General features: G+C 41.6%; 1 protein-coding gene across 2 annotated transcripts in view; it reads left to right on the top strand.

Annotated features, from left to right (window-relative positions):
* The window catches only part of TMEM245 (transmembrane protein 245), a 108013-nt gene that overhangs the window by 24190 nt on the left and 63934 nt on the right, over positions 1–19889 (top strand). For both annotated transcript variants that reach the window (XM_049784550.1, XM_049784545.1), the window contains exons 4-6: positions 4198–4314; positions 7379–7597; positions 18112–18281. In XM_049784550.1, the coding sequence (XP_049640507.1) occupies positions 4198–4314; positions 7379–7597; positions 18112–18281 (506 nt within the window). The remainder of the gene's footprint in view (positions 1–4197; positions 4315–7378; positions 7598–18111; positions 18282–19889) is intronic.

The following is a 19889-nucleotide window of genomic DNA, read 5'->3' as shown; positions in this document are numbered from 1 at the left end:
CAGGAGTAAACCTGAGAACAGAAGGGTGTGGTTTTAAATTTAAAACAAAACAAACCAGTAAATAGACTCTGCTTTTATCTTAGCCTTTGTATTTTGCTATCTTATTCTTTGTCTTTCTGGAAAACTGCCTTGGTAGAGAATCAGCCTTTCAAGCTCTCTTCCCAAGGTGAACTTATTCTTTGATTTCCTCTAGATAACTTGTTTAGGTGGATTTAAAGGATCACATCTTTTATCATTCTTATCAGATAGCACTTAAGGAAACCTTCCTGGGACTTCAAGCCTGAATTAGGTTTCCTTCTTCTGTGCTTCCCATATAGTTTATGCTTTACATGCCTATTAGAACCAACTGTCAGGGGCCGGGCGGTGGCGCTCGAGGTAAGGTGCCTGCCTTACCTGCGCTAGCCTAGGAGACGGACCGCGGTTCGATCCCCCGGCGTCCCATATGGTCCCCCAAGCCAGGAGCGACTTCTGAGCGCATAGCCAGGAGTAACCCCTGAGCGTCACCGGGTGTGGCCCAAAAACCAAAAAAAAAAAAAAAAAAAAAAAAAAAGAACCAACTGTCAAATTTTCAGACTGGACTTGAAATTAATTGTTATTCTGGGAGTTCAGTACATGACATAGTTACTTGTTTGGTGAATGAATGTTTGGGTGGGAGTTTAGAAATAAAATCAAGATGCTATTTGAGAGGAAGATGCTTGAAGAGCTGTAAAAAATTACCTTATTGGGCTGGAGAGATAGAGATAGCACAGAGGTAGGGCATCTGCTTTGCATGCAGCCGATTCAGGACTGACAGTGGTTCTAATCCTGGCATCCCCTATGGTCCCCTGAGCCTGCAAGGAGTGATTTCTGAACACAAAGCCAGGAGTAACCCCTGAATGCCGCCAGTTGTGACCTCCCCCCAAAATGACCTTGTTTTGAAGCTACTTGTAAATCATCGTGGCTCTTAAAATTTGTGGTCTCTCACACCACCGATACTATATGTGTAGCTTGTCATCCTTACCTGGAATAGCACCAGCAATACAAAAGGACACCATACGTTTTTTTATAGGCACAGTAAATAAGGGGAAGTCATGGACTCAGACACAAGATCTTATCTTCTAAGGATAATAACTTACATTTCGTATACAAGGGTGCCTCCCATCCTGGACATATGTCATGTGGATACAACTCAGTCTCCACAAGATTGAACAGTGTTAGTTCATTCTCAAATCCCAGATCCCAGACGTAGAACTGAAACAACGCCCTGCAACAACACCAGGAACTAAGCTCCGTTGGGAGATATACTTGTGCCAGTGTTAATATGACAATGAGGACAGCGAGGAAATGACAAACTGACTTAAGACTAGGAGGTCCTGGGGCCGGGTGGTGGCGCTAGAGGTAAGGTGCCTGCCATGCCTGCACTAGCCTTGGATGGACTGCGGTTCGATCCCCCGGTGTCCCATATGGTCCCCCAAGCCAGGAGCGACTTCTGAGCGCATAGCCAGGAGTAACCCCTGAGCGGTACCGGGTGTGGCCCAAAAACCAAAAAAAAAAAAAAAAAAAAAAAAAAAAAAGACTAGGAGGTCCTATCACATCACCTAACACTTAGTGGAAATCAGAAGATGTTTTATCCTTTGAACTATGAAAAATAAGAGCGCTAACTACAGAAAACTGACTTTGACAACTGTGACTGGGCAGAACGTACCTTGAGACCATTAAGGAAAACCCTACCCTGGGCTATAGCCCAGTTCTCTTACAAAAATCAAGATTTCTTAGTACAGCGGCCCAATTCTGACAACAGAGACTGAGTAGAACCTTTGGAACCATAAGTTCCTAGACTTCGGCTTAGGGAACGAGCAAAAACATGGAGCACACGATACAGAAAACTGAACATACCAACAATGTTGGAACAGTACCTCTAGAACCTTAAAGACTCTATCCTACGCCTTGTCCTAGGACCTTCACAAATACCAAGATTGCTTGCTACAGTGGCCTTATTTTCTCATCCACAACTGAGAGGAAAGGTTCCTGACACCACACACACACAAAAACCCCTCGGATATGGCAATGAGAAGGTATCGAGCCAGTGGTTGTTCCCATGACAATATGCTTAAGAGTGGAGAAACCCTGAATCTTTTAGGCCACGGGAATTTCCTTCCTTCCCCAATACTTACTGTGCCTATACCCCAAAAAAAAAAAAAAGGTGGGGTAACACCAAACCCTGACACTGCAGCACTTTTTCTGATTTTGTTTTGTTTTATTTTTTGTTTGTTTTTTGGTATTATTTTCCTTCTCTTTTTTCTTCCACTTTTTTCTTTCTTTTTCACTTTTGTGGATATTATTTGGTGATATTTTTTTCTTTTTTAGTAGTTGATACCAAATTTTTTCTTCTCTTTTCCTTAACCTTTTTATCTCCAACAGAATAGCATAACTTGAATCATTCAGCCTTATAAATTGAGGGGGAAAAGAATGATACCAGGACCAGTCATATGAACATGTAGTGTAAATAAAAAATGACCAGACTGGAACACCAAACAGAATAGATACCCAACCTGTAACAAGCTGTAAGGTGGAGACCAGTTGCACTAGGATTCTGGGGGGTAAAGGAGGGATATGTGGGAGACATGCTGGGAACAGGAGTGGAGGGAGGACAACATTGGTGGTGGGAATGCCCTTCATTCATTGTCACTGTGTACCGTAAATAATTCTGTGTAATGAACTTCAGTCACAATAAAAAAAAATTAAAAAAATTTGTGGTCTCTCAAAGATGGGTAACCACTAAATCACTTCTTTAGAGTCTTGACTAATCTTTAAATTGGGGGAGAGGTGTTGGCCACCCCCCAGAAGTGCTCAGGAGCTAATCCTGGCTTTGTATTCAGGAATCATTCCTGGTGGGCTTAGGGGGCCATATGGGATGCTGGGGATCAAACCTGAGTCCAGCTGCATGTTAGGCAAGTGCCTTACTTATTGTACTATTGTTCCTGCCCTGATTCCTGTTGATTCTTCTGTGGGGGTGGGAAGCTACTTCTGGTGGTGCTCAGGACTGACTGCTGCCTCTGCACTCAGGAATCATTTCTGGTTATGCTTGGGGAACCTTACTAGATTCCTGATTGACCACATATGAGGCAAGCGCCCTACCCACTGGCCCCACTTGTTGACTTGGGGAGGGGATACATCAGGTGTTACTCCTGGCTCTGCACTCAAGAAGTATTCCTGGTGTGCTCAGGAGACCATAGGGGATGCCAGTGATTGAACCTGGGTTGGCTGCATGCAAGGCAAATGCCCTACTCACTAGGCTATCATCTCCACCTCCTCCTGTTTGTTCTTAAGCTTTCCCTGGTGACCCACTGTCAGGTGGGTCAGTGTTAATGTTTTTGTTTTTTTGTTGAAAAAATTATCTTGTGGGGCCAGTGAGGTGGCACTAGAGGTAAGGTGTCTGCCTTGCAAGTGCTAGCTAAGGAACGGATCGCGGTTCGATCGCCCGGCGTCCCATATGATCCCCCCAAGCCAGGGGCGATTTCTGAGCGCATAGCCAGGAGTAACCCCTGAGCATTAGACGGGTGTAGCCCAAAAAACCAAAAAAAATTATCTTGTAATATTAAAAATTATCTTGTAGTAATATTAAAAATGGGCCCGGAGAGATAGCACAGTGGTGTTTGCTTTGCAAGCAGCCGATCCAGGACCAAAGATGGTTGGTTTGAATCCCGGTGTCCTATATGGTCCCCCGTGCCTGCCAGGAGCTATTTCTGAGCAGACAGCCAGGAGTAACACTTGAGCACCTCCAGGCGTGGCCCAAAAACCAAAAAAAAAAAAAAAAATTAAAAATATTAAAAAATTATCTTGTAATAATACTGTGTGTTTTTTTTTTTTTTTTTCTTTTTTTTGTGGTTTTTGGGTCACACCCAGCAGTGCTCAGGGGTTATTCCTGGCTCCAGGCTCAGAAATTGCTCCTGGCAGGCACGGGGTACGATATGGGACGCCAGGATTCAAACCGATAACCTCCTGCATGAAAGGCAAACGCCTTACCTCCATGCTATCTCTCCGGCCCCAATAATACTGTGTTCTATCTGTAACGGTTTTGTTTTATTGTTGAAATGCAAGACTATTATCTTGTAATAATACTGTGTTCTACTGTGTTCTATCTGCAGCTGTATTTGTGATCTCCTACTGTTGTATTTGTTTTAAAAAGTACTTAAAACACTGTGCTTTGCTTTACAGGGTCAGAGTTACCAGGACAAGTTATCTCCATGGCAGCTTCTACTCTAGCAACCTTGGCCATCTCTATCACAGGATATGAGTCAAGCAATGAAGACCAGGCCTCCACTCAGCCTGCTGGTAGGTGATGTTATGAAGGGGTTTTTCTGGAAAATAAACCTAAATCTAAGAATACTGTCATCACATCTTTGGCTGATCACTGGTTCCTATATTATGTTCCCCATTCATCTTTTTTTCTCATCACTTTTAAAATACATTTTCATATCATTTATTTATTGAATTTAATGCATCTAATTTATTTTTTTTATTTGTCATCAGTTTTTGTTGTTGTTGTGTTATTTTTTGAGCCACACCTGACCATGCTCAGGGTTTACTCCTGGTTCTGCACTCAGGAATTATTCTTGGAGGTTTTCAGGACCAGAGGGGATGCTAGGGATTGAACCTGGGACGGCAAGCACCCAGGTTCAAAGATTTTTTTTTCTTTTGGTTTTTGGGTCACATCCAGCAGCGCTCAGGGGTTCCTCCTGGCTCTACGCTCAGAAATTGCTCCTGGCGGGCTCAGGGGACCAAATGGGATGCTGGGATTTGAACCACTGAACTTCTGCATGCAAGGCAAATGCCTTACCTCCATGCTACTTCTCCAGCCCCAGGTTCAAAGATGTTAGGCAAGGCAACTCACTGTGGCCTCTTGTCATCTCCCCTCACTTTCTCTTATATTTTTTTTCCTTTTCTTGGTGTTCCTTGCTTGCCTCTTTCCACCTTTATCTTTACTTTATCCTTTTCTTATTTTCTTTCATAATTGCTGATTCTCCATTGATCTATTTTTCTCTGTCATTATATTTCTTTTTGTGTGTGTGTGGGGGGGGGGTTCTTTTCTTCAAATATTCCTTTCTGATTTTTATTTTCTGTCTTCCAGTGACCTATTTTTTCAGCATGTCTTGCTTTTCTCTAAGTTTGTTTTAAATGCTGTTAATGGATCAGTCATGTTCCCTAAAATACTCTCACTGGTTACTATGCATTTAGAGTCCTTGTGAGAGCTGGCTGTGAAGTTTATACCAGCTTTGGACTCACATTATACAGAGCTCAGGGATGCAAGAGCCTTCTGCTGGAAGCTTTTAATGTAAAAACTTTCAGAGTTAAGGGGTATATTTGGTGTGCTTCTCCTAATGAACTGGCATCACAGAAGAACTGAAGAAAGGGATAACCTAAGAAAAAGGCATTTGGGATGGTGAAAATGGGATTTTCTTGCATGTTTTTAGAGTGGTAGGGCCCGGAGAGATAGCACAGCGGCATTTGCCTTGCAAGCAGCCGATCCAGGACCAAAGGTGGTTGGTTCGAATCCCAGTGACCCATATGGTCCCCCGTGCCTGCCAGGAGCTATTTCTGAGCAGACAGCCAGCACTGCCGGGTGTGACCCAAAAACCAAAAAAAAAAAACAAAAAAAAAACCAAAAAAAAAAAAACAAAACATAAAACAGAGTGGTACAGAGATGATGTTCAGGTTTTGAACTTTTAAGTATCCATCATCTTGATCAACAGGTAGTTTCCAAGTTAGAAAGATGCTTAGAAAGAAAGTAAGGTAGAAGCACCGAGTAAGTAGAAGCACCGAGTAACAAACGTAGCTCTCACTCTCCTCGGTGTTGATGTTAGTTTGGGACTGTGAGCTGACCAAGCCACACACAGAGTGTTCGTCCTATCAAAAGTAAAATTTTACCCAAAAAAGCTCCACATTTTGCATTTGGTTTAACACTTAGAAAATGATGGCTACTGTCTCATAGGAAATTAGGAAATAATGAAAAAGTCATAATTTCAACAAATGTTCAGTGAATGTCTTCTGTATATTAGGCACTAGTCTGTGTGCTTAAGATTTAGTGGAGAGAGAGAGAACCAGAAAGACGGTCAGCTATCCACCAAAAGGAAAAGGGACATGATAGGAACAAGGAATGAATATGGGGCACTGTGGCATTGGGATTGCAGCTGGTTGTATTAAATTTTTTAGACTTTCTGAAATAATATACTTTTTTATGGAAGGCAAAAATGCAGGTGTCAGTATCTCACTTATTTTTATCATCATGAAGCATATTTTTAAGTGCTACCATTCCAAACACATGGTGGAACCCGAGAGATAAAACAGCAGATAGGATGCTTGCCTTGAACACATCCAACCTAGCTTCAATCTTCAGCATCCCATCCATAGGATTCCCCAAGTACTACCAGGAGTGATTCTGGAGTGTAGAAGTAGGAGTAAGCCCTGAGGATGGCCTGGTGTGCCCACTCTCCGAAATAAAAAAAAAACAACAAACCAAATTACATGGTTTCTGTTGTATATGGTACCTCTTGGTGAAACTGAGTAATAGACATATTCATACTATAAATGTATTCACTGTAGGTTAGAAAGCAGTATCATTTGTAAAATAATTTAGTAAGATTGCTTTGAAAATTTCTTGTTCTTTATCTTGCTCTAAGAAGTTATGATTTGAATCTCTTGGTTTTTGTGGGAGCAGTTGCTTTCATTTCCAGATGAAACTACATGGAAGGGCCATTGTCTCAGAAACATAAATACATAAAATATAATCAATAAAATGGGGGATTTCTTTAAATGTAGAAATTCTAGTGATTGTTAGTATAATTCTCAGTTCTTTTCTCATATATATATATTGTTGTTTGTTTGTTTGTTTGTTTGTTTGTTTTGGGTCACACCCAGCAGCACTCAGGGGTTACTCCTGGCTCTATGCTCAGAAATCACTCCTGGCAGGCTTGGGGGATCATATGGGATGCCGGGATTCAAATCACCGACCTTCTACATGCAAGGCAAACGCCTTACCTCCATGCTATCTCTCTGGCCCCCGATTTTCTCATATATATATATATAGTTTTTTTTTTTTAGTGCATCTGAGTGATATGGATGTCCTGTGAATAAACTCTAGTAAAATCAAATATGTAAACTAGGAAGTAAAGAAAATTTCCCCTATCTCAACTTCTTAAAAACTGAAGTTTTCCCCAGTGTCAACATTTCTTGGTTCTTTTGCAAGCACACAATTCTTTTTTCTAAGCCAGTGTGATCACATTCTCTGTGTTATGCATTGAAGGCTGCAAAATAGGGTAGGACCCAGGAACTGCTTTGTACTGCTGTTTGCAAAATTGGACTAACATGGGGCTGTTTTCTTCTCCCTTTTTCTCTTTAGAAAGTAATAGCAAGGGAGAGCCTCTTGTCACTGAATCCTCGTCTCCATCCCCCTCCACCCCGTCACCCACGCTGGGCAGGCAGAGGCCTGAAATTGGGACGTTTCTCAGGAAGAAGAAAACAAGTGATGTCTATTTCGTGTTTCTTGTGTGGGCCATCATTGCTGTCCAGATATGGCTGAACTTATGGATTGTGCAGCTGCTGCCGGTGCCTATTGCAGGTAATTATTGTGCTGAGATTGATTTTCAGTTTTTGCGATGACTTCACTGATTTGTCATGCTTGCATTTAAATGGTTATCACTGGACTGGAGTGATAGCACAGTGGTAGGGTGCTTGCCTTGCATGTAGCCAACTCAGCACGGACCTGGATTTGATCGGTCCCTTGAGCCTGCCAGGAGTGATTTCTGAGCACAGAGCTAGGAGTAACTTCTGAGCACCACTAGTTGTGCCACTAATTGAGCCACTAGTTGAGCGCCAAAAACTAAAAAAAAAAAAAAAAAAAAAAAAAAGAGATCTTAGAGATCGAGTCATTGGACACTTGAAAAATTGAAGATGTAAAGAAAGAACAGAGCATGAAAACCGGCAAGACTTTGCAAAAGCCGGCTCCCTGTGTGTGACACCAGGCGGGGAAAATCCATGAAAGTACACCGGCCCAGTGGGGCCCAACTGTGAAAAACTGTGATTTTGAGCTGTATATGTCTGTCTACTGTCCTCTTGCGTGAAACTCTTGCGAGTGGGGCAAGAAGAGGCTCCAGAAAACTCGCTCGCCCAGAGGCCATTTTCAGGGAGGGACTACAGAGCATGAAAACCGGCAAGACTTTGCAAAAGCCGGCTTCCTGTGTGTGACACCAGGCGGGGAAAATCCACGAAAGTACACCGGCCCAGTGGGGCCCAACTGTGAAAAACTGTGATTTTGAGCTGTATATGTCTGTCTACTGTCCTCTTGCGTGAAACTCTTGCAAGTGGGGCAAAAAGAGGCTCCAGAAAACTCGCTCGCCCAGAGGCCATTTTCAGGGAGGGACTACAGAGCATGAAAACCGGCAAGACTTTGCAAAAGCCGGCTCCCTGTGTGTGACACCAGGCGGGGAAAATCCATGAAAGTACACCGGCCCAGTGGGGCCCAACTGTGAAAAACTGTGATTTTGAGCTGTATATGTCTGTCTACTGTCCTCTTGCGTGAAACTCTTGCGAGTGGGACAAGAAGAGGCTCGAGCGGAGCACAGCCGCTCCGCTTCGCTACGCGGCTGTGCACTCTTCCTAAGGAAAGAACACCATTGCAACAAGAAGGAAAAATTACACTAAGAATGGTGCTATATCACAGAAGCAAACATTTCTCTCCGGACTGTCTTCTCTGTTGCATGCTCGGGCCTAAGATTTGACCCAGTGTGAGGCTTCATTCACGGAGGACTCCCCTCCCTTAGAGGCAAGTCAGCCCATCCAGAAAGGGAGGAGCCAGAGGAGTGTGCTGCCTGCATCATATAGACAATGAATACCACCACAACACGTAGAAAAACCCACAATACAAGTGTGACAATGGGGAAACAACGCAGGCCAGCATCAGACATAGAGAATGAAGATGACAATTCTGAGGACCAGATAATGACCAACCAACTAATCAACCTCTCAGATAAGGACTTTAGACTAGCAATATGGAAGATGCTCAACGGACTCCAAGAAACCATGGATCGAGTTGAACAGAACACTAATAAGAACCAAGAAAATATGAAGACAGAAATCACAAAACTCCAAACTGAAATAGCATGTCAACTAACAGGACTGAAAAAGTCAGTAAACGAAGTGAATGACAAAATGGATAAGCTCTGGGACAGGGTATCAGAAGCTGAGAATAGACTTGGTGCTGTGGAAGATGAGATACATAACAATTCCATACAGCAGGAGAGATTGGACAAAAAACTTAAAGCAAATGAGCAGACAATGGAAAAATTAGTCAAAGAATGGGAACAGATGAAAATAGAAGTCTATGATAAGATCAACAGAAACAACTTAAGAATCATTGGAGTCCCAGAGACCCAGGAAGAAAATTTCCAGGAAGAATCAACGGTCAAGAACATCATTAAAGAGAAACTTCCAGAGCTAAAGAATATATGTGATCAAATCCTGCATGCCCGAAGACTACCAACCAAAAGAGACCCCAGAAAAACCACCCCAAGACACATCCTAGTCACAATGACAAATCCCACAGATAGAGACAGAATTCTGAAAACAGCTAGATCAAAAGGGGAAATCACATTCAAGCAAGCTTCCCTGAGATTTACAGCAGACCTGTCACCAGAAACACTCAATGCCAGAAAGCAGTGGTGGGATATTGTGACAAGACTGAATGAAATGAATGCTTCACCCAGAATACTATACCCAGCAAAACTCACTTTCCGGTTTGACGGAAGAATACATGGTTTCACAGACAAAAAACAGCTCAGAAACTTCACAGACACAAAACCAGTCTTAAGAGAAAAACTGAAAGACCTAATCTAAGACAAGACTACCCAAAAGACACACCAAATTTCGAAATAAAGATGGCGTTAAATCCCAGGACAATTCTTTCTCTCAACGTCAATGGACTAAATGCACCAGTTAAGAGACACAGAGTGGCTAAATGGATCAAAAAACTCAATCCAACCTTCTGCTGCCTACAAGAAACGCACCTGAATAGTCAGAACAAACATAGACTCAAAATAAAAGGCTGGAGAAAAATTATCCAAGCAAACAACACCCATAAAAAAGCTGGAGTGGCCATACTAATATCAGATAATGCAAACTTTATACTCAGGAAGGTTGTAAGGGACAAAGATGGACATCTTATATTAATCAAGGGGTACGTAGAGCAGGAAGAATTCACTCTCCTAAACATATATGCACCGAATGAGGGGCCAGCAAAATATTTAATACAACTGTTGACAAATCTGAAAAATAATAACAACAACACAATAATTGTGGGGGACCTTAACACGGCTTTGTCAACACTGGATAGGTCAACCAGACTGAAACCCAACAAGAATATACTAGACCTGAGGAGAGAAATGGAAGAAAGAGGCCTAGTGGATATATATAGGACACTCCATCCCCAGAAACCTGGATACACATTCTTCTCCAATGTACATGGGACATTCTCCAGGATAGACTACATGCTGGCACATAAAACATACCTCCATAAGATCAAGAGGATAGAAATTTTGCAGACTACCTTCGCTGACCACAAGGCTCTGAAATTATTTGTGAACGCCAAAGGGACTCAGAAGAAACACTTTAACACCTGGAAGTTAAACAGCCTCATGCTCAATAACCAGTGGGTCCGAGATGAAATCAAGGAGGAAATCAAAAGGTTCCTGGAAACAAATGACAATAAAGTCACAAACTATCAGAACTTATGGGACACAGTAAAAGCAGTACTGAGAGGAAAATTTATAGCTTTGCAAGCACACATCAGGAAGGAAGAAGGAGCTTACCTGAGTAGCTTAATGACACAGCTAATAGAACTAGAAAATGCTCAACAAAAGGACCCAAGACTAGGAAGACAGAAGGAAATAACAAAGCTGAGAGCAGAAATCAACGAAGTGGAAACCCAAAAAACAATCCGAAAGATCAACGAAAGCAGAAGTTGGTTCTTTGAAAAAATAAACAAGATTGATAGACCACTGGCAAACCTAACAAAGAAAGAGAGAGAGAGAAACTTGATAACTCGTATCAGGAATGAAAAAGGAGAGATCACTACTGATATGACAGAGATTCAAAGGGTAATCAGAAACTACTTTGAAAAACTCTATGCCACTAAAAATGAGAACCTGGAAGAAATGGATAAATTCTTGGACTCTTATAATCTTCCATGGTTGAAGGAAGAGGATGTAGCATATCTAAACACCCCCATCACCATTGATGAAATTAGAATGGTAATCAAAGGTCTGCCGAAAAACAAAAGCCCAGGTCCAGATGGATTCACTAATGAATTCTATCAAACTTTCCAAGAGGAACTACTGCCAATCTTGGCAAGACTCTTTCATGAAATTGAACAAGCAGAAACACTTCCAAATAGCTTTTATGAAGCCAACATCACCTTGATACCTAAACCAGACAGAGATGCTACAAAAAAAGAAAATTACAGACCAATATCTCTGATGAATGCAGATGCAAAGATCCTCAACAAAATCCTGGCAAATAGGATTCAATGCCTCGTTAAGAAGATCATCCACTACGATCAAGTAGGTTTCATCCCAGGAATGCAAGGCTGGTTTAACATCCGTAAATCTATCAACATAATACACAACATCAATAACAAGAAAAATAAAAACCACATGATCATATCAATAGATGCAGAGAAAGCATTTGATAAGGTCCAACACCCATTCTTGATCAAAACTCTCAGCAAGATGGGAATGGAGGGAACCTTTCTCAATATAGTGAAGGCCATCTACCACAGCCAGTGGCAAATATTATCCTCAATGGAGAAAAACTAAAAGCCTTCCCTCTAAATTCTGGCACAAGACAAGGCTGTCCTCTCTCATCACTCCTATTCAACATAGCACTGGAAGTACTTGCTATAGCGATTAGGCAAGAAAAGGATATCAAGGGAATCCAGATAGGAAAGGAAGAAGTCAAGCTCTCACTGTTTGCAGATGACATGATACTCTACTTAGAAAACCCTAAAGACTCTATCAAAAAGCTTCTAGAAACAATAGACTCATATAGCAAGGTGGCAGGCTACAAAATTAACACACAAAAATCAATGGCCTTTCTATACACCAATAGTAATAAGGATGAAATAGACATTAAGAAAACAACCCCATTCACAATAGTGCCACACAAACTCAAATATCTTGGAATCAACTTGACTAAATATGTGAAGGACCTATACAAGGAAAACTATAAAACTCTGCTCCAAGAAATAAGAGAGGACACACGGAAATGGAAACGCATACCCTGCTCATGGATCGGCAGGATTAACATCATCAAAATGGCAATACTCCCCAAGGCATTATACAGATTTAATGCCATCCCTCTAAAGATACCCATGACATTCTTCAAAGAAGTGGATCAGACACTTTTGAAATTCATTTGGAACAATAAACACCCTCGAATAGCTAAAGCAATCATTGGGAAAAAGAATATGGGAGGAATTACTTCCCCCAACTTTAAACTGTACTACAAAGCAATAGTTATCAAAACAGCATGGTATTGGAATAAGGACAGGTCCTCAGATCAGTGGAATAGGCTTGAATACTCAGAAAATGTTCCCCAGACATACAATCACCTAATTTTTGATAAAGGAGCAGGAAACCCTAAATGGAGCAGGGAAAGCCTCTTCAACAAGTGGTGTTGGCACAATTGGATAGCCACTTGCAAAAAATTGAACTTAGACCCCCAGCTAACATCATGTACGAAGGTAAAATCTAAATGGATTAAAGACCTCGATATCAGCCCCAAAACCATAAGATATATAGAACAGCACATAGGCAAAACACTCCAGGACATTACAGGCATCTTCAAGGAGGAAACTGCACTCTCCAAGCAAGTGAAAGCAGAGATTAACAGATGGGAATATATTAAGCTGAGAAGCTTCTGCACCTCAAAGGAAATAGTGCCCAGGATACAAGAGCCACCCACTGAGTGGGAGAAACTATTCACCCAATACCCATCAGATAAGGGGCTAATCTCCAAAATATACAAGGCACTGACAGAACTTTACAAGAAAAAAACATCTAACCCCATCAAAAAATGGGGAGAAGAAATGAACAGACACTTTGACAAAGAAGAAATACACATGGCCAAAAGACACATGAAAAAATGTTCCACATCACTAATCATCAGGGAGATGCAAATCAAAACAACGATGAGATACCACCTCACACCCCAGAGAATGGCACACATCACAAAGAATGAGAATAAACAGTGTTGGCGGGGATGTGGAGAGAAAGGAACTCTTATCCACTGCTGGTGGGAATGCCGTCTAGTTCAACCTTTATGGAAAGCGATATGGAGATTCCTCCAAAAACTGGAAATCGAGCTCCCATACGATCCAGCTATACCACTCCTAGGAATATACCCTAGGAACACAAAAATACAATACAAAAACCCCTTCCTTACACCTATATTCATTGCAGCACTATTTACCATAGCAAGACTCTGGAAACAACCAAGATGCCCTTCAACAGACGAATGGCTAAAGAAACTGGTACATATACACAATGGAATATTATGCAGCTGTCAGGAGAGATGAAGTTATGAAATTTTCCTATACATGGATGTACACGGAATCTATTATGCTGAGTGAAATAAGTCAGAGTGAGAGTGAAAAATGCAAAATGGTCTCACTCATCTATGGATTTTAAGAAAAATGAAAGACACCCCTGTAATAATAATTTTCAGACACAAAAGAGAAAAGAGCTGGAAGTTCCAGCTCACCTCAGGAAGCTCACCACAAATAGTGATGATTTTAGTTAGGGAAATAACTACATTTTGAACTGTCCTAATAACGAGAATGTATGAGGAAAATGGAGAGCCTGTCTAGAGTACAGGCAGGGGTCGGGTGGGGAGGAGGGATACTTGGGACATTGGTGATGGGAATGTTGCACTGGTGATGGGTGGTGTTCTTTACGTGACTGAAACCCAAACACAATCATGTATGTAATTAAGGTGTTTAAATAAATTAAAAAAAAAAAAGAAAAATTGAAGATGTGTTTTCTTGTTAACAATCTGTGGGGCAGTAGGACTGAGTTGTGTCCCCTGAAAAAAGGGGAAAAGTCTCTGGTTATCCCATCTGGATTCTTTAGGGGAGAATGTTAGTGAGCTGGGTTTCACAGATTGCTGTTAGAATTTGGGAATCACTTTTAGTGTGTTTGAAAAAAATTTTTCTTAAATGAATTACTGTGAATTTTAGTTACAAAGTTATTCATGATTGAGTTTTGTACAGACAGTGTTCCAGCACCCCTCAACAGTGTCCACTTGCCTTCACCAATATCACCAGTTTCCTCTTTTCCCCCAAGCCTACTTCTTGGCAGGAACTGTTGTCTTTTTTTTCCTCTCCTCCATCCTTCCCTTTTTAGGCTAGTGCATCTTATGTGAACATAAACAGGTTTTGTCTGTTTTTTTGTTTGTCTTTGGGTCACATGCAGTGGTCCTCATGATTTACTCCTAGCTCTGCACTCAGCAATCACTTCTGGGGTGTTTGGGAGACCATATGAAATGCCAAGGATCAAACCCAGGTTGACCATGTGCAAGGCAATCATCTTACCTACTGTACAATCACTCCAGCTCCAGAATGAACAGGCTTTGAGAGATAAGTATATTCAAAATATATACAGAAAACTAAATTGTATGGGGCCAGCGCTGTGGCGCTAGAGTTAAGGTGTCTGCCTTGCCAGCGCTAGTCTAGGATGGACCACGGTTTGATCCCCCGGCGTCCCATATGGTCCTCCAAGCCAGGAGCGACTTCTGAGCGCATAGCCAGGAGTAACCCTGAGTGTCACCGGGTGTGGCCCTCCCAAAAAAACCCAAAAAACTAAATTGCATATGTATATATGTGTGTTTCTGTAGTATGTGTATTAAATGTATCAAAATGGACTATACAGTACAGTCTTCCATAAATTAGTTATGTCTTTGCACATTAATAGCATGTAACTTAACACCTACCTCTTCATTCTCTCTAAAAGCTTTTAAACTGTCAAGCGTAAGGAATAGTTGTTTTTTGTTTGTTTTGTGTGTGTGTGTGTGCGCGTGTGCATGTGCGTGTGCGTGCGTGCGCCCTACTATTGTGCTCAGGGCTTATTCCTACCTCTTTGTTGAGGGATCACTTCTGGCAGTGCTCAGACTAACCATATGTGAGGCTGGAAATAGAATCTGGGGTATGTGCTAGACAAATGCATTACCTGTTTATCTTATCTCTCCAGCTCCAGGACTGATTGTTTCTGAATTTGGTGCATCACAGAGTATTCTATGTCATGCTTTTCCTGATTTGGGCATTCCTCTTCTTGCAGTCTTAGTTCTATGCAAAATTATTTAACTCTGCTGCAGAGGCCTGGGATCCTGTAGTCATGCCTCCAAAATTTTCTTGGTCAAGCATTTTCATTGTTGATTTAACCATAACCTCATTTTTGGAAGCCTGTTTTCCACCATTATCATCTGTGTTGTTCATTGCTTTCCACATCCACCATTCTGATTAAATTAGGCATTTAATTAAAGAGTTACCATCATTTTTTTTAATGTAGCTTATGACCGGAATACAAGATAATGCCTATCCTTAGGGAATATACACTATAAATGTGTAATTGACATTTTGTAGCTGCTTTTTTATATCTTCTTACAGAATTACTGTTTGGCCATAAGAACTAGATGCAGTTGTAGTGAAACAAGTTACAAGAGTATATCACAGCCTGCTAAGGAATTCCTGCTAAGGAATTTGTAGAAATGCCTGGCTTATATTGCTTTTCTGAATTACTCCATACTTTCTTGGTTTTGCCAGATGGTTTCTTTTATGCTGGCAAATCAGGTGTCAGTGCTCAGGGAATCCGTTTTCTTTAACATCGGCATATTGCAATTAAATTTGTCAGAGTTATTAAAAATTTCACTGTTTGGGGGACTATTTTGAGACCATCCACCATTGTTCTGGGGTGAAGAGGGCATGAATGTGAAGGATATAGCAGAATGGGCACACATGGACCAAGACTGCACCTTGCTTGTCAAGGATAAGAGCGCTTCCTGCCAACCATATTCTTGGTTCTTGTCATAGTCACTACATAATTTCTGTTTATCATAAAACTCTGGCATGATCTTGGGCAAGCAGACTCTGAAGAAGTTGATCTCCAAGAGGTCTTTTCAGCCTGCTTTAGAGACTTTTAGAAATAACAGAAATTTTCCTAGGGCATTTTTAGAAATTAAAAACTAAAGGAATTGTTAAAATGATACATGGCATTGAATTCTCCTGACTTAAAGAATAAACTGCTTCACCCTGGATATAGCTAAAAGGACTGAAACTCATGTCTTCCATTCAGAGGCCCCTGATTTGAATCCCCAGCACCTCTGGGTATAGTCCTGGCAGTGACTAAGCAATTCTTGGTATGATACTAGTGGCACTCATCACTTGTGGGATGGCGTGGTAGCATCCTGTACACCAAGGCCCAATTTTAGAACTTTTAGGCCCATCCCACCTGAATGAGTATTGCCTGGTGTTGCCACAGGCCCTTTGAGTACTGCTTAAGAGACTCTAAAGGTAATAAACAGATTATAAGGCTGGAGCTAAGGAAACCGGACACCCTGCAGTTAGGAAATTTATAATGGTTGGAACCTATTATCCAGGCTCCATACTTAATTCAGCACTCAGATAATTAATACTTTCTTTTAGCTCTACCACATTCTTAGCTGACCTTTATTATTACTTATTTGTTCATTTGGGTTTTTGGGTCATATTGACTGCTCAGGGCTTATCCTGGCTCTGTGCTCCAGGATAACTCCTGGCAAACTTGGAGGACCGTGTTGGGTTCTGGGGATTGAATACTGTTCGGCCACTGACAAGGGCAAACACCCTACAACCCTACACGCTGTACTGTTGCTCTGATCCCCTTAGTTGACCTTTAGAAGAAAGCTTAACCCTGCTTTGTGAGCAGCCTAATGTCCCAGCTGCTGGGCTGGCAGGAAATGCTCTTATCTTTGCCAAACAAGGTACAATATTCGTCTATTTGCAGTAGCCCTCAAATGCCCATTCTGCATTGTCTTCCTGAGCATAGAAGCAGGTAGACTGAGTACCTTTAGGTAGAGAAATAGAAACACATGCAAATGTTATGTTATGGTGGTATAAAATCATGATGAGTATGGTGTAGCTTATATTTCTCCAGTTGGTCTTTTTCAGCATCAAATGCCCAAGGATAGGGGCCGAGAGATAGCATGGAGGTAAGGCGTTTGCCTTTCATGCAGAAGGACGGTGGTTTGAATCCCTGTATCCCATATGGTCCCCTGTGCCTGCCAGGGGCGATTTCTGAGTATAGAGCCAGGAGTAACCCTTGAGTGGTGCCGGGTGTGACCCCAAAACCAAAAACCGAAAAAAAAAAAAAGCCCAAGGATGGGGCTGGAGTGGTAGCATAGCAGCAGGGCGTTTGCTTTGCACACGCTAACCTAGGATGGACCGCGGTTCCAACCCCCCAGTGTCCCATATGGTCTCTTAAGCCAGGAGCGATTTCTGAGTGCATAGCCAGGATAACCCCTGAACGTCACTGGGTGTGACCCAGAAACAAACAAAAAAAAATCCCAAAAAACAAAACAATAAATGCCCAAGGAAAAGAACAAAATTGAATAAGAGCATTATAGCCAGGAAGAAAGAGACATGCCAAAGGTTCCGGGTATTCTTTACTCTAGAAAGGGGAAGGCTGCATGGGGCCCAGATTACATCACTGAAAACAGTATTTTGTGTGTTTCTGGGTGATAAAATAATCCCTGACTTTTTCAGGGACTTTCCAGGGGTAATGTGTGGACAGGGTTGTGTGTGTGTGTGTGTGTGTGTGTGTGTGTGTGTGTGTGTGTGTCTGTGTCTGTGTCTGTGTGAAGTCATTTATCTCAGTATATCTGTGCAGTACCATGGCCTTCTCTCTCGTTCCTCAATGAAAATATTCATTAGTCATTATTTTTCAAGCTGCCTTAATTATTTGAAAAAGATAAGGAATTTAAGGAGTTTTTTATTCTGTTATTTTCTGGCCTACATATAGTTCATGTATGTGTCTTTCCTCTTTTTTGTAGTCTGGATACTCAAAAAGCTAGTCATTCACTTTGGAGTCGTGAATTTTCTGAAAAAACGCTGCGGTGTGTGGTGGCAGAGCATTGAGCTCTTCCTGAAGGAGCGGCAGGATGCCCTGGCACCATGGCCAATCATTGGACTTGGGAAGTTCTTGTTGAAAGTTGATAGCAAGGTATGTGGCTTTAAGAACTTGAGCTGTTTTAATGGAGTTTATTTACATCATGACCTCAAATTCAAATACTCTTATTTCATGATCTGTTGTACTATTGTTGATAAGTTTTGAATTACAGTTTATATAAGGAGAGAATGGACTTAGTTTTAGTTTTAAGTATTGTTTGATGATTTTTTCCTCTTAAAAATGTGAGAAAATGGGGCCGGAGAGAGAGCATGGAGGTAGGGCGTTTGCCTTGCATGCAGAAGGACGGTGGTTCAAATCCTGTCATCCCATATGGTACCCTGAGCCTGCTAGGAGCGATTTCTGAGCGTGAAGCCAGGAGTAAGTCATGAGTGCTGCTGGATATGACCAAAAAACAAAACAAGAAAATGTGAGAAAATGTTTTTATGGAATATTTAGTTCAATGTCCTCACTTTTTAAGGATGGAGTTGTAATCTGGAGGGGTTACATGTCTCTCATCTGAGATTATATGACCAGGCAGCAGCTTAGTTTACTGAATATATTTGAAGTGAAGTCCTGAGTGTCAGATACTGTTCTAAGTCTCAAAACAAAACAAATGCATCATGAAAAATCAGGTATAGAACCTCTTTTTACAGAGGCTCTCTTTGAAGAGAGAGAGTGGTCTGTTAAAATCAGAAGCAGCAGGGGCTAGACAGATAATACAGTAGGTAAAGTGCTTGCCTTGCATGCGGCCAGCCCAGGTTCGAGCTGCAGCATCCCCTGTAGTCCCCAAGTACACGATTGATTCCTGAGCACAGTAGTCACCCCTGAACACTGCTAGGTGTGGCCCCCAAACAAAATAAAGCAGTGGTTAGTGATTCACAATTAAAAACTGGAAGCTTATAAGTCTAGAGATAAAGATACAGAACTTAGACTCTGAATTACAAACTCTGACTTCAGACCCAGTTCATCACTTACTGGCTATGTGATTTTAAAATATTTGTATTCCATCTTATGCTATATATAATTTTCGTGTGCTGTGATTTCTCGTCACTAAAATTAGAATGGTCGTGAGGGTTTAATATTCAAATCTATGTGTTATTCTTAGATCAGCACCTAGTGTCTCGCAAATCCCATTTAAGTGTCAACTGTATTATAATTTGTATAGGAAAAGAATGGAGCTGAGTAAGTAGATTCACCCTGGTCAGTGAGGCTGAAGGAAAGGAAAGGTTTTACAGAAGAGGTGATATTGTTATATTTGGAAGCACATATTTGGATCGATGTGGCAGGAAGAGCAGGTGACCAGAGCAGTGTGACGGCAGAGAGACTTCCTGTGCAAGATGAGTACCCAAGAAAATGGTTATTACTGGAACATTCAAAATACTTATGATTGGAGGGTGAGGCTTGGAAGGTCAGGGAATTTGAGTCAAAAAAGGACTGACTCAAACATTCTGCAGTGCCACAGAAGTTGGATACGTCATAAAAACTTGCGGGTCTTTCCACAGACAGGCCAATTTTGATGTATGCTGGGGAAGTTCCGGTTATCTGAGACCCTTTGTAGGTATGGCTGAGATTAGGAATCCGAATTCCTGTAAAGAGAAAGGGGTGAATATTTTTAAACTCGTGATGCAAGTATGAGTCAAATGAAATGAGTGGGAAAAATTG

This window comes from Suncus etruscus, chromosome 1 (genome assembly GCF_024139225.1).
Source record: "Suncus etruscus isolate mSunEtr1 chromosome 1, mSunEtr1.pri.cur, whole genome shotgun sequence".
Taxonomy (NCBI): Eukaryota; Metazoa; Chordata; class Mammalia; order Eulipotyphla; family Soricidae; genus Suncus; species Suncus etruscus.
The sequence above is the reverse complement of the archived record's forward strand: the minus strand, read 5'-3'. Positions and strand labels throughout refer to the sequence as shown.